Source organism: Chiloscyllium plagiosum, unplaced genomic scaffold, assembly GCF_037043375.1.
Source record: "Chiloscyllium plagiosum isolate Xiang-an unplaced genomic scaffold, Cpla_swu_hap1 HiC_scaffold_21, whole genome shotgun sequence".
Taxonomy (NCBI): Eukaryota; Metazoa; Chordata; class Chondrichthyes; order Orectolobiformes; family Hemiscylliidae; genus Chiloscyllium; species Chiloscyllium plagiosum.
The window spans coordinates 5,650,371-5,665,133 of NW_028270159.1; the positions used below are offsets into that span (position 1 = coordinate 5,650,371).

General features: G+C 47.0%; 1 protein-coding gene across 1 annotated transcript; it reads left to right on the top strand.

Annotated features, from left to right (window-relative positions):
* Positions 1–1,608: 1,608 nt before the first annotated feature.
* entr1 (endosome associated trafficking regulator 1) lies at positions 1,609–14,408 on the top strand (the record flags this gene model as incomplete). Its single annotated transcript, XM_087998677.1, has 7 exons — positions 1,609–1,857; positions 4,100–4,531; positions 6,732–6,805; positions 8,887–8,998; positions 9,514–9,576; positions 9,955–10,094; positions 12,441–14,408. Coding segments are annotated over 7 exons (1,176 nt in total), but the record flags the coding sequence as incomplete, so codon positions are not given.
* Positions 14,409–14,763: the final 355 nt, after the last annotated feature.

Genomic DNA, 14,763 nt, shown 5'->3' on the forward strand with positions numbered 1-14,763 from the left:
TTTTCACTCGGCATCACTCGGATTTATTTCCCTGTTTTCACTCGGCCTCACTCGGATTTATTTCCCTGTTTTCACTCGGCATCACTCGGATTTATTTCCCTGTTTTCACTCGGATTTATTTCCCTGTTTTCACTCGGCATCACTCGGATTTATTTCCCTGTTTTCACTCGGCCTCACTCGGATTTATTTCCCTGTTTTCACTCGGCATCACTCGGATTTATTTCCCTGTTTTCACTCGGATTTATTTCCCTGTTTTCACTCGGCATCACTCGGATTTATTTCCCTGTTTTCACTCGGATTTATTTCCCTGTTTTCACTCTGCATCACTCGGATTTATTTCCCTGTTTTCACTCGGATTTATTTCCCTGTTTTCACTCGGATTTATTTCTCTGTTTTCACTCGGCATCACTCGGATTTATTTCCCTGTTTTCACTCGGATTTATTTCCCTGTTTTCACTCGGATTTGTTTCCCTGTTTTCACTCGGCCTCACTCGGATTTATTTCCCTGTTTTCACTCGGCATCACTCGGATTTATTTCCCTGTTTTCACTCGGATTTATTTCCCTGTTTTCACTCGGCATCACTCGGATTTATTTCCCTGTTTTCACTCGGATTTATTTCCCTGTTTTCACTCGGCATCACTCGGATTTATTTCCCTGTTTTCACTCGGATTTATTTCTCTGTTTTCACTCGGCATCACTCGGATTTATTTCCCTGTTTTCACTCGGATTTATTTCCCTGTTTTCACTCGGATTTGTTTCCCTGTTTTCACTCGGCCTCACTCGGATTTATTTCCCTGTTTTCACTCGGCATCACTCGGATTTATTTCCCTGTTTTCACTCGGATTTATTTCCCTGTTTTCACTCGGCATCACTTGGATTTATTTCCCTGTTTTCACTCGGCATCACTCGGATTTATTTCCCTGTTTTCACTCGGCCTCACTCGGATTTATTTCCCTGTTTTCACTCGGATTTATTTCCCTGTTTTCACTCGGCATCACTCGGATTTATTTCCCTGTTTTCACTCGGCCTCACTCGGATTTATTTCCCTGTTTTCACTCGGCATCACTCGGATTTATTTCCCTGTTTTCACTCGGATTTATTTCCCTGTTTTCACTCGGCATCACTCGGATTTATTTCCCTGTTTTCACTCGGCCTCACTCGGATTTATTTCCCTGTTTTCACTCGGCCTCACTCGGATTTATTTCCCTGTTTTCACTCGGCATCACTCGGATTTATTTCCCTGTTTTCACTCGGATTTATTTCCCTGTTTTCACTCGGCATCACTCGGATTTATTTCCCTGTTTTCACTCGGCCTCACTCGGATTTATTTCCCTGTTTTCACTCGGCATCACTCGGATTTATTTCCCTGTTTTCACTCGGATTTATTTCCCTGTTTTCACTCGGCATCACTCGGATTTATTTCCCTGTTTTCACTCGGATTTATTTCCCTGTTTTCACTCGGCATCACTCGGATTTATTTCCCTGTTTTCACTCGGATTTATTTCCCTGTTTTCACTCGGCATCACTCGGATTTATTTCCCTGTTTTCACTCGGATTTATTTCCCTGTTTTCACTCGGCCTCACTCGGATTTATTTCCCTGTTTTCACTCGGATTTATTTCCCTGTTTTCACTCGGCATCACTCGGATTTATTTCCCTGTTTTCACTCGGATTTATTTCCCTGTTTTCACTCGGCATCACTCGGATTTATTTCCCTGCTCTCTGTTGTATTCAGGTGCAAAGGAAGAAATCGCTGATGAAACTAACCCCTTTTCCTTCAAGGAGTTTGTCAAGATCAAAAGTCAATCAACAGCAAAGAGGAAAGAGGTGACAGACAAGACACCTCCACAACGGAAGGTGCTGACCACACGCACGCTCACTCACTCACCTACAGCAACAATATGCATTTATAAAGCACCTTTCACTCAGTGTGATAAAGAGGCTGCTTTCTCCATCATCAGGGAAATAGTACAAATTATACTAGTCTCAGGATAAGGATTATACGTAGAGTAGAATCCGACCAATTAGTCTGCTTCACCGTTTGATCTAAGACAAGTCGGAGGCTGGAGGAACACAGTAAGCTGGGCAGCATCAGGAGGTTATACCCGAAGCATTGACCTCTTCGCCTCCTGATGCTGCCCAGCTTGTTGTGTTCCTCCAGCCTCCTGTTTTCTACTTTGGATACCGGCAGTTTTTTTCTCACACTGTTTGATCACGTCCGATAATGTTTAGCCTTCCCATTCTCCTGCCTTCGCTCCTTGATTCCCCTTACCAATCAAAAAACCTAATTCCCCACTATTCAAAAGTAGAGCTTTCCTTTGAAATCTTTCGTCAGTCCACGTGGCGTAAAGCGAAGAAGGATTGTATGGGAAAAACTTTGCATTTCTTCGTAAAAGCGAAAATCCTGCTCAGATTTCTTTTGGTTAGCAAAAACAGGTGCTAATGTAGATCTTTTGTAAAAGTGAAGTTGCATAAAGTGAACTTTTGAAAAGTGGGGGATACCTGTGCTCAATGACCTGGCCTCATAGCCCTCTGTGGTAATGACTTCCACAAATTCCACCTTCTAGCTGAAGAGAGTCCTTGTCATCTCACAGCCTCTTCTAAGGATTCACTCGACCTCTCCTGTCTGTCCCTGACATCTGCTTTTTTCTTTTCCTTAACCAAACCTTCAATTTTTCTAATCATCCAGCATTCCCTACACCCACCAGCCTTGCCTTGCACCCGAACGGGAATATACTGTCTCTGCACTCTCATCTCATTTCTGAAGGCTTCGCATTTTCTAGCTGTCCCTAATCAGCTTTTGAAAGTTCTTGCCTAAAACCATCAAAATTGGCCTTTCTCCAATTTAGAACTTCAAATGTTAGATCTGGTCTATCCTTTTCCATCATTATTTTAAAACTAATCGAATTATGGTCGCTGGCCCCAAAGTGCTCTCCCACTGACACCTCAGTCACCTTATTGCCTTATTTCCCAAGAGTAGGTCAGGTTTTGCACCTTCTCCAGTCAGTACATCCACATACTGAATCAGAAAATTTTCTTGTACACACTTAACAAATTCCTCTCCATCTAAACCTTTAACACCATGGCAGTCCCAGTCGATGTTTGGAAAGTTAAAATATTCTTACAGATAACTGAGATCTCCTGAAAATTTGTTTCTCAACTTCTTGCTGACTACTGGGGGGCCTTTAATAAAATGCCAATAAGATGATCATCCTTTCTTATTTTTCACTTCCACCCAAATAACTTCCCTGGATGTATTTCCAGGAATATCCTCCCTCAGCACAGCTGTAATGCCACTCACCCTCTTGCCTCCCTTTCTGTCCTTCCTGTAGCATTTGTATCCTGGAACATTAAGCTGCCAGTCCTGCCCATCCCTGAGCAACGTTTCTGTAATTGCTATGGTATCCCAGTCCTGTTGTTGTTTTGATCTTTATCCCCCAAAGTTCCAAAACAATGCAACAGCTTATGAAACAGTAATTGCTGCTCTTGGGATTCGCGGAAATCACCTCCAGCACCTAAAATACTTCAAAAAAGAGCAGCTCTTACAGCCGCAGTTTTTTTCCGTCCTCCATCTTGGATTACCCAGAATGTTGAAAGATCCTGGAAGTCTGGGATGTTGCTCTGTGCTGGTTATAATTGCTCCAATATTGTTCATCTCTGGGATGGCACGGTGGCTCAGTGGTTAGCACTGCAGCCTCACTGTGCCAGGGACCCGGGTACATTTCCCGCCTCGGGTGACTGTCTATGTGGAGTTTGCACGTTCTCCCCGTGTCTGCGTGGGTTTCCTCCGGGTGCTCCGGTTTCCTCCCACAGTCCAAAGATGTGCAGGTCAGGGTGGATTGGTAAATGCTAAATTACCCGTAGTATTCAGGGATGTTTAGGTTAGGTGCATTAGGGGTAAATATAGAATAGGGGAATGGGTCTGGGTGGGTTACTCTTTGGAGGGTCGGTGTGGACTTGTTGGGCTGAAGGGCTTGTTTTCACACACTCCATGATTGTCAAACAGGCTTACTGTTCTAACTGTGAAACACTGTAAGTCCTTGGGAAAGTGTCGAATTTATTTCTGGGAGTTCTGCTGATGACATTTTCTCACCTGCAGGGCTCCTCCGAAGTGCCCTTTGAGGAGGCTGCTTCTCCCTCCAAAGGACTGAGCCTGAATTTGCTGGAGCACTATCTCCCGGGTGGGACAGCCCGCAGCCCCTCGCTGGAGGAAGATGACGATGACTGGAATGAGATGTACCAGCCTGCGGTTATCGAGGCTGCTCACGAGTTCAGCTTCTCTGACTCCCTGTGCGCTGGGTCCTACTCTCCACTCACCCTGACTCCTGTTGAGCTTCCACACCAGGACAGTGTCCAGTTCACGCCATCCGAATGGCTCGTGGACGAGGAAGAAGGAGAAGAGAAGGATTACGTCTTGGGCGACACAGCAGCACAAGCCGGGGCCCCTCGTGTCGAAGCTGACCCTCCAAAAGACCATTTTGATTTGGTGGGAGAGGTGCTGTATCGAAGCCAGCTGCTGACCAATGAGAAGGCAAGTTCGAACAAAACTAAAATCCTGTAGGTGCTGGAAATCTGAAATAAAATCTGCAAATGCTGGCAATGTTCAGGTAGCAGCCGTGGAGAGGGAGACAGTGATCCCAGGCTGGATTCTGTGCAGGTGTTTGTGGTCTCCTGGTGTAGCTGCACAGCCAGAGAGAGCCCATGTTACCCCACTCCAGGGCGGCCCAGCCCCTGCTTCCCCCCCCCCCCCCGCCCCCACCAAGCTTTGAGGTATCAGTGTCAGCTGAGCAGCTGCAGTCGGACATTTCCCAGGATGAAGGACCCCTGCAGCTGGGAATCACACCTTGTGGGAGCTTCTGGCCTCATGATTGGGAAGGCAGGGGCAGCTGACCAGCCCTTTCCAAGGCCTAGTAACTAACAACCAGCGTAGTCTCTCAGGCTGGGGGATCAGCGACAGGAAGGGAGTCGAGCAGATTCCTATTTCTTTTTGTCACATCCCTTGATCCCTAACTCTATCCTGGTTCTCCTTTAACCACCCAAAACCTTTCTGATCTCTGGGTTTTTCTAAGCTAAGGTCAACCCTTGATTACTTCAAACCCAAATAACATGTTAACATTTTAAAATCCTTTTCCTTTCTTGTCAGAAACCTCCCCGGTATAAACAAAATTCCGTTAATACATCTGGAGGGAGAGACTCATGGGGGAGGCAGTGGCGAGTGGGATTATTGTTAGACTATTAATCCAGAGAGCCAGATCATGTGCTGAGGACTTGGGTTCAAATCCTGCCAAGGCAGAGTTTCATCATCTAATGATGACCACAAATCCATTGTCAATTGTTGGAAAAACCCATCTGGGTCACTAATGTCCTACAGGGAAGGAAACTGCCATCTTGCCTGGCCTATATGTGATTTCAGACCCACAGCCAATGTGGCTGACTCTGAGCTGCCCTCTGAAATGGCTTAGGAAGCTGCTCAATTTGAGGGCAGTTAGGGATGAGCAGTAAACACTGGCGTGTACCCAATGATGACCTCATCTTATGAATGAATTTAAAAAAACTTAAAACTGATTCTGGAAAGACTGGGCTATTAATTTTTAAACTCCTTACAAAAATTGGCAAACACACATATGCCACTAGTTTAAAATCCAATCTCTTTAAACAAAGAACAGGGAATTGGTAAAAATTCCTAATGTATACGATAGCCATTGGAGAATAATATAACAAGAAGATTGAAGGATTTTGGCAGAGTGGCTGCTTCCTCATGGCAGAATCTGGAATTAGGGACAGAGTTTGGAAAATGAGATTTAGGTCAGGGGTAAGGGGGATTTTCTTCTCTGAGGGTCATGGGTCTGGGGAATTCCCAGTGAGCAGTGGAGGCTGAGTCATCAGATACGTTCACACTGAGTTAGAGAGGTTTTTGATTGATGACGGAGTCGAGGGTTATTGAGAAACAGACAGACAAAGGGGAGTTGAGGCCACAATCAGATTAGCCATTGTTTTATTAAATGGGGAAACAGGCTCAAGGGGCCAAATGGCCTACTTCTGATTCAAATTTATTTATTCTTAAAATCTGGCATTAGTAACATTGTGAGAGATTACAATCAATCGTCAAAGAGGCAGATTCCTTAAAATCTCCTCCTTTCACCGTCCATCCTAATCTCTCCTTCCTTGGTTGGGGTCAAATTTTATTTGATAACAATCATGTGAAACCCTGGAGATGTTTAATTTAGTTAAAGGCAATATATAAATGCAAGCTGTTCTTGTTGACAAGTGACTTAAAGGAGTGAAGGGAGGTGGAGGGATTTAGGCAAGAAATTCGACAGCCCAGTAGCCAGGCAGCTGGAGATAAGGCTGCCAGTGATGGAGCGATTAAAATCTGGGAGGATAAAGGGGCCAGAATTGGAGGAGGGCAGAGGCCTTCGAGGGTTGTGGTGCTGAAGGTGATGACCATAGACAATAGGTGCAGGAGATGACCGTGATCGCATGGAGGGATTTGTAAAGAAGAAGAGAATTTTAAAATTGGCTCATTGTCCATCAAAGTATCAGTGAGCACAGGGTGAATGGAACTTGGTCGGAGTTAGGAACAGGGCCAGTTAGAGAGGGGCTGGGTTCGTTCGGTGGAAAACCAGCCAGGCAAGTGTCAGAGTGGTGCAGTCTGGTGCTGGGAACAGCCATGAGTATCTGCAGAGGTATCGAGGGCAGCGTTTGTTTGATATAAACTCTCAATCTTGCAGCTACAGGAAGAAAACGCACGGCTCCGAAAGCAAAATGAAGAAGTGGAGCAGTTGGTCAAGGCCCACGTGAAGCGGTGAGAGGAGCTGAGCTTACAGGGTTTGGACGTGGCTGTGGTAATCATGGGAATTGGTGCCCTGACTCTTAATAAAGCCTCTTTTCTGCCAACTTCAGTTTAAAACGAAATTCACAGCAACTGGGTGGCAGAATGCTGCACAGGCCGTTCGATAACTGGGATTGTAGTCGTTGTTATAAAGCAGGAAACGGGAGAGTCAAATTTAGACACAGTCAGATCCGACAAACAATAATGAGATAATCAACAGGTGGTCTGTTGTTAGATTTTGATTTATGACAATATTAACCACAACCCTGCACTTCCCCAAAATCCCCATTGTGTGATCTTCCCTGACAACCACAGTGAGCAAATGGAGACTTGGTTTAACACCACATCCTGAAAATTAAACCTTCGACAGTGCCCACTCCCTCAGCACTGACCCTCCGACAGTGCCCACTCCCTCAGCACTGACCCTCTGACAGTGCCCACTCCCTCAGCACTGACCCTCTGACAGTGCCCACTCCCTCAGCACTGACCCTCTGACAGTGCCCACTCCCTCAGCACTGACCCTCCGACAGTGCCCACTCCCTCAGCACTAACCCTCCGACAGTGCCCACTCCCTCAGCACTGACCCTCCGACAGTGCGGCACTCCCTCAGCACTGATCCTCCGACAGTGCGGCACTCCCTCAGCACTGACCCTCCGACAGTGCGGCACTCCCTCAGCACTGACCCTCCGACAGTGCCCACTCCCTCAGCACTGACCCTCTGACAGTGCCCACTCCCTCAGCACTAACCCTCCGACAGTGCGGCACTCCCTCAGCACTGACCCTCCGACAGTGCGGCACTCCCTCAGCACTGACCCTCCGACAGTGCGGCACTCCCTCAGCACTGACCCTCTGACAGTGCCCACTCCCTCAGCACTGACCCTCCGACAGTGCGGCACTCCCTCAGCACTGACCCTCCGACAGTGCAGCACTCCCTCAGCACTGACCCTCCGACAGTGCGGCACTCCCTCAGCACTGACCCTCCGACAGTGCCCACTCCCTCAGCTCTGACCCTCCGACAGTGCCCACTCCCTCAGCACTGACCCTCCGAGAGTGTGACACTCCCTCAGCACTGACGCTCCAACAGTGTGGCACTCTCTCAGCACTGACCCTGTGACAGTGCCCACTCCCTCAGCACTGACGCTCCAACTGTGTGGCACTCTCTCAGCGCTGACCCTCCGACAGTGCGGCACTCCCTCAGCACTGACCCTCTGACAGTGCCCACTCCCTCAGCACTGACCCTCCGACAGTGCCCACTCCCTCAGCACTGACCCTCCGAGAGTGTGACACTCCCTCAGCACTGACGCTCCAACAGTGTGGCACTCCCTCAGCACTGACCATCCGACAGTGCCCACTCCCTCAGCCCTGCACTGATTTCGAAGCCCAATCATGACAGTTTAACTGGAGTCTGATGACTCTGGGAAGAATGCCATGCGTATATCCTTTCTCTGCGTAAGGTCTGTCAGCTGGCTTCTGTTTGTGCTAACCTTGCTCTGGTCAGTCATCCATAGCCCTAGCTTAGACTCAGTGGTGTTCTGAATACAGTATGGCCAATATGAAACAAGATTGAGTGCTTCTGTCTGATTAAAACAAGATGCTGTGGCTGCCATTCAGCTGAAACCCAAAAACTGGTAATGAACAGGCTGTGAGGGTGAGAGAGAACGTGTTGTATTGAAACGACATTGACATGATGGATGGAGTTGAGCTATGTGCTGGGCGCAGTATGTCCTGTAATGTATGTTCATCATTCTGTTCTGACTGTGTTGTAATCCATTTTCCGTCAATGACTTGCTTGCTGACGGACTCTGAGCTTTCGCCAGCACAACTCAGCTTCAATATCGGCTCCGACTGACTGCATGAAGCTCCATTATGTGTTAGTTGTGATGGTGCCACGGGAAGTGATGCTGGGGAAAACCAATCTCTGCCTCTTCATTGCCTTGGAGGAGGCACTGAATGTATGGCGTGGGGGCATACGCAGTGTAGCTGCAACGGGCAGTGGGCAAGTGGCAACTGCATGGCATCAATAACACGGAGTGTCCCATTGACCCTCTTCTCAGGACCAAGAGGCTGCAGGAGGAGTTGGAGAGAAGAAAAATCAATGAAGAAAAGGAGACACGAGCATTAGAATCAATGGTACAGCATGTGGAAGAGAACCTCCAACAGATGACGGTGAGGGACAAAGAGGGAGCATGGGGATGGGGATTTCCACGGGGAGGACAATGCTACCCTTGTGAGAACAGCCTCCAATCTCAAAGACACCAAAACCTGGTCAGCTGCTGTTTACATTACATTGTTCAAGGGATAAATTTGCCCCAAAGTAAAGACAAATCTCAATTTGCTATTCTTCTAATAGTAAGTGCTACCACCTCAGCACTGACCCTCCGACAGTGCCCACTCCCTCAGCACTGACCCTCCGACAGTGCCTACTCCCTCAGCACTGACCCTCCGACAGTGCCCACTCCCTCAGCACTGACCCTCCGACAGTGCGGCCCTCCCCCAGCACTTCTGCATTTTGAAAGGATTGTGATCCCAGTTTTGGCTGTAGTGATGCTGTCTGCCTGAGGTTTATCTCCCACCCTGAGGGAGTGAACCTTGCCCATCGATGATTCTCTGCACTGCTGTTTGTTTGGAAGTAGCTGATTCTGCCACTGAGGTTATGACATCTATCTCTGTGTTTAATTCAGAAACGGGCGGTGAAAGCAGAGAACACAGTGACTAAGCTGAAGCAGGAATTGGTTCTCTTACAGGTACAGTAATGGAGATTGTATAAAAGAAATATCACTCACAACATTTGCAGCTTTCTGATGATCACTGCTAACAGCTTGGGCATGTTCTGTGGTTTAGAAAATGGTATCCACAGTGATTTCAGCACAGTCACATGATCAAGTTAAGCAGGAGTTAGTCTCTCTCTCTCTCTCACACCATTCTCTGCTGTTACCTTGCATCCTGCCCTTTCTCTGTTCACACCCTCTCTCCTGCACTGTCCCCCTCTCTATTCCACACACACACACACCCCCCCCCCCCATCCAATTTCTCTGTCTTTACTCGTACTCTCTCTTCACCAGCCTCCCTCTCCCTGCCTCCCTGGGTGTGGATAATGCTGTTCCTTTGTTTCTGTCTGACAGGCTGAGCTGCAGCAATGGAAATCGGAGAATGAGAAGCTTCGATCTGAAGATTCCCTCGCTTTAAACTCTGTGAAAAGCAACGCCCGGCTTGCATCAGACTATCTCACAAAGGCAGCGCAGGAGGCAGAGAGCTCAGTAAAGTATGACCATTCATTCCTCACAGGGCTGCAAGGCAAGAAGGAAAGGGATATACAGTACTAACCCTCAAATGTATAGCCAGGAAGGGCATGTGGAACCACCTTATATCCCATACCTAACAATCTTGCCCTATATCCCATATTCAGAATCCCACTCTATGTCCTTCACCCCCACAATCCCACGCTGCATCCCAAACCCCTCAATCTCCATACCTTTGTCCAGTTCTGGTTGCCACGTTATGAAATAAAGGAGACTGTGTTTCTGAAGAGGTGCAGAGAAGGTTCAAGGATGATGTCAGAAATGTGAGAGCGTACGTCTCAGGAAAAAATGGCCAAGCTGCAGCTCTTTTCTTGTCAGAAATGACAGTTGAGTGGGTAACCTCAATGAAAACAACCAGACAATTTCATCATTATATTTTGGTATTCGAACTAACCTTGAACTAGCAAGCATGGGATGATTTTGTGCGTAAAACAATCTGTTTCTCAGGAAATATCATTGGATTAGCCTGCTGTCAATCATGTCACCATATTACAGTTGATTGGACTTTTCTTGTAACTAAGGCCATGCTGTCTCTTAAAAAATGTATAAATAATGTGTAATTTTAGAATGTAATTGTGCAATTTTGCCACAGAGCAAAATGATGGTGTGACACAGCGTTTGTAGAAGGGAGTTTGTAGAAGGGAGTTTGTAGGAGGAGATTATAGAAGAGCAAAGTTATCACTGGACTGGTCAGGTGGCAGAAAAGTGCCAATTAAAATTCACTCCATAGGACTGCAGGATGGAGCGTTTGGGGAGTTCAGGTAAGGCAAAGGAAAGCAATTAATGGGAAGGTACTGAGAGGTGTAGAGGAAGTGAGGGACATTGGAGTGAATGTCCACAGGTCCTGATTGTAGTGGGATCGGGTGATAAGGCAACTGGAATCCGTTTCTTTATGAGTCTCATTGTAGAATGTAAGGGCAGCAAGGTTAGTACTGGAACAGTATAAATCATTACTGAGGCCACTGCTTGAGTATTGTGTGCAGTTCTGGCCACCTCCTTCCAGAAAGGATGGAATCTTCAGAGGGAGGAGGGCAGGAGATTGATGAGATGGTGCCAGAATTGGAAAATTGCAGAATGAAGAAAGTTTGGAAAGGCTGGGATCTTTTTACCTGGAACAGACTTCCACAATTATGTAGGATTTGTTGACCAAGACAGAGAGATCAGTGACTAGGAGACAAAGATTGTTTGGAAGATCAAAGGGGAGATGAGTAAAGTCTTTTCATCCAGAGGATGGCTGGGGTCCAGAACTCAACTGGTAAAGGGTTCGAGAGACACATACCCCTCGCCTCATTTAAAAGATGCCTGAAGCAGCAGCTGGAGAGCTGGACCTGCAGGAGGACAGACCAAACTTGGGAAACGTGGGGAAACTGTGGGGCTCATTGTTTGGCCCAAGCAGACCTGATGGTCCAAGTGACCTGCTGCTGAAAATGCTCGAAGATTCAAATGTTGCCTGACGTAGGGAAGGGCATAACCAGAGACATCGATGTCAGATAGTCACAGAGAATCCCAATGAGGAGTTCAGGAAGCTGCTTTATCCAGAGTGTGGAACTGGCTTCCCTGGAGGTGGGGTTTGGTGTGAATGTTACTGATGATGTGTTTAAGACAAAAGTAGGCAAGCCGAAGGTGAGAAGAGAGAGGGAGGAAAGATGGGAGGATGCAGCAATGGAGTAGAAACCCTGATATGGTCTGGTCAGGCTGAGTGAACTGTTTCTGTGTCATACTCCCTGTGTAATCTCACCTTGTACTCGACTCTGTCTGCAAGGTAGTGGCCCAGTGATATTGTCACCAGACTATTAATCCAGAGATCCAGGTAATGTTCACGGGACCTGGCTTCAAATCCCATCACTGCTGATGGTGGAGTCTTCAAAACCCATCTGCCCCTCAGGGAAGGAAGCTGCCATCCTTACCTGGTCTGACCTCCATGTGACTCCAGACCCACAGCACCCTATTTGACTCTTAACTCCCCTCTGGGCCATTAGGGATGGGCGATAGATGCTGGCCCAGCCAGTGATGCCCTCATCCTGTGAATGAATGAATACAAATTGCTCAGGCACGTCTCAGCAGCAAAACCCCAGATCTCTGTCCTGAGGTTTCTAACATTGAGTTCAGTCACACACTGGCCAGTCCGTTAAGACTGGAGGAACTTATAGGACCCTTACCCCCATGTCACCACTGAGGTGGAAGAAGATGAGAACCTTTTGATGAATCAGCACAACTCAAACGGCAAAGGAGCACTTTCAGCAGTAAGCTCAGATTTACTGCCGACTCACGTCTGTAATCACTTTGTCTTTATTCTTTCTCAATTTCAGACAGCTGCTTTCTGGGACAGAAACTCTCCGTTTGGTGTCCAATCTTCTAAAGTCCATCGACAGAATCTCCGAGCTGCCACACCAGGATAAAGATAATGATAGCTGACCCACAGGCAGGGGCTCACTGTAGCCTTTGGAACATTCCCAGTCTGGTGATGAACAGCACCCCCTGACTCTGATCTGAACTGCCCTCTTTCACTTGGAACTGGAGACATTGTGTCTGAGCCCTCAGTGTTTCTGATATCCTCGTGTCATGTGTCTGTGAAGATGAAAGGATGACGAACATACTTTAGATGCACTGTTAATATCAGTGAGTAAATCAAGTGTAATCAGAGTGAATCCTGCCTGCCCTTGTCGCTCTGTAAAAATCCAATTACTTGCAAGTGTTTTGTTTTAAGTGTAATGTGAATTATAGATGCAGTGTGGAACAGTATGAGAATACACAGGAGGAGGTGGGGAATCAGCACCATAGCATATTGGAGCTACTCCAAGGCTGCTCACTCCACCTCACCCCAATCAGATCCCCTTCAACTAAGAGTGTTCAGAACACAAGTAAGAGGAGACAGAGTTGATCATTCAGCCTGTCAGTCCCACTTTCCTCTCTGCTTAGAATCAGTGCAAATGAATCCCCTCAGCCAGTGCCCCTCCTCTGCGCTTGACTCCCTGAGACACCAAAGATCTCTCTATCTCAGCCTTCAATGTATTCAACAATGGAGCATCAACAACTCTCTGGAGCAGACAATTCCAAAGATTCACAACCCCCTTTGCAGTGAAAATGTTTCTCTTTGCCTTGAATCTCAGTGATTCCCTCTAATGAGACTGCGATCCTGGATTACCGAGCCAGGAGAAAACTACCTGTTTGACTCAAACCCCTTCGGTATCTTGCATGTTCTCATGAGATCACTTCTCCATCTCCTTGACCCCAGCAAAGATCAGCCCAGTGGTTTCAGCCTCATCATGGGAAAAGCCCCTCATCCCATGGATCAATGTGGTGCCACCTCTGGTGGAAGTATACCCTTTGTGAAATATGAAGACCACAACCGTGCCTAGTATTCAAATGCCCTGTAGTGGAGATGCTGAGGAATCCCATGATGTGATCTGTCCTGCTGCTCCCCACAGGCTCTGGAGCTGCACAGACATGAGGCTCCCAGATGTGACCTTTGATCTTTGTTTGACCAGCTCACCCCAACCACAGCAGCTCAAAGGCTTGTGTTCAGCTCCAGTCCGCAGGTGGTGCAGTGGAACTGGGAGATTCCAACTGGTCCTGCTCACTATCCAATTCCCTACCTTGGGAAGGGGAGAAGGCGTGTGTTAGAGCACAGACATATGAGGAGCCAATCAGCCCCTTGGGACAATTTTATCACCCAGTCAGACCCAAGGTAACCTGCATTGTAACTCCATTTTACCTGCTTCCGTTCCATAGAACCTGTGTCTACCAAACATGAAGCAGTCTGAGTTTTGAAAGATCTGATTGATCTGGAATAAAAGGACAGAGTTCCAGATTTCCACTCCCCTTTGCATGAGGATGTGCTCTCTGATATCATCCTGAAAGGACCACCTCAGATTGTAGCCTACTGCCCCTCGTTCAAGATTATGCCCCAGAGAGGAAATAGTTTCTCTCCATTGGTTCTGTCAGATCCTTCAATCACCTTAAAAACCTCGAATAGGACACCTTTTCCTCCTCCCTCTGGGAGGAGATACACATGGAGATTACGCATCAGGCTTCAGTAATTTTCTGGTGAACTGAGATGACTGGCTCAAAGTCACATGCCTTCTAAGATTGCAACATCATGAAAAGAATACAATGGATTTTCAGTGAATTATTCCTCACTCAACCAGTTTAATATAAATTATATTTTTAAAATGTATTGAGATACTAATTTAACCTTTTGTCTAACATACTCAAATAATGGAATTAACTTGGACTACAATTGAATAAACAAACCGTCTGGATTTGGGGTAAATGTTCCTCAGTCTGACTCGATGCTGCCTCCTACTCTATTTACAGGTAGTCTGTCATGGTAGTCTGTCACACGGATTCCATTCCACTGACATTTCCTAAGGGAAACACAGCGTCATTTTGACAAATATCCCTTCTCACCAAGCTGAGGGAATATTCCAACTTGAATCAGAAGCCCCCAGATGGAGTTTAATTGAGATAAATCACTAACAGGGTCAGTGTCAGTAACTAGAGGGACAGTGTCTATCACTAACAGGGTCAGTGTCAGTAACTAGAGGGACAGTGTGTATCACTAACAGGGACATTGACAGTAACTAGAGGGACAGTGTGTATCACTAACAGGGTCAGTGTCAGTAACTAGAG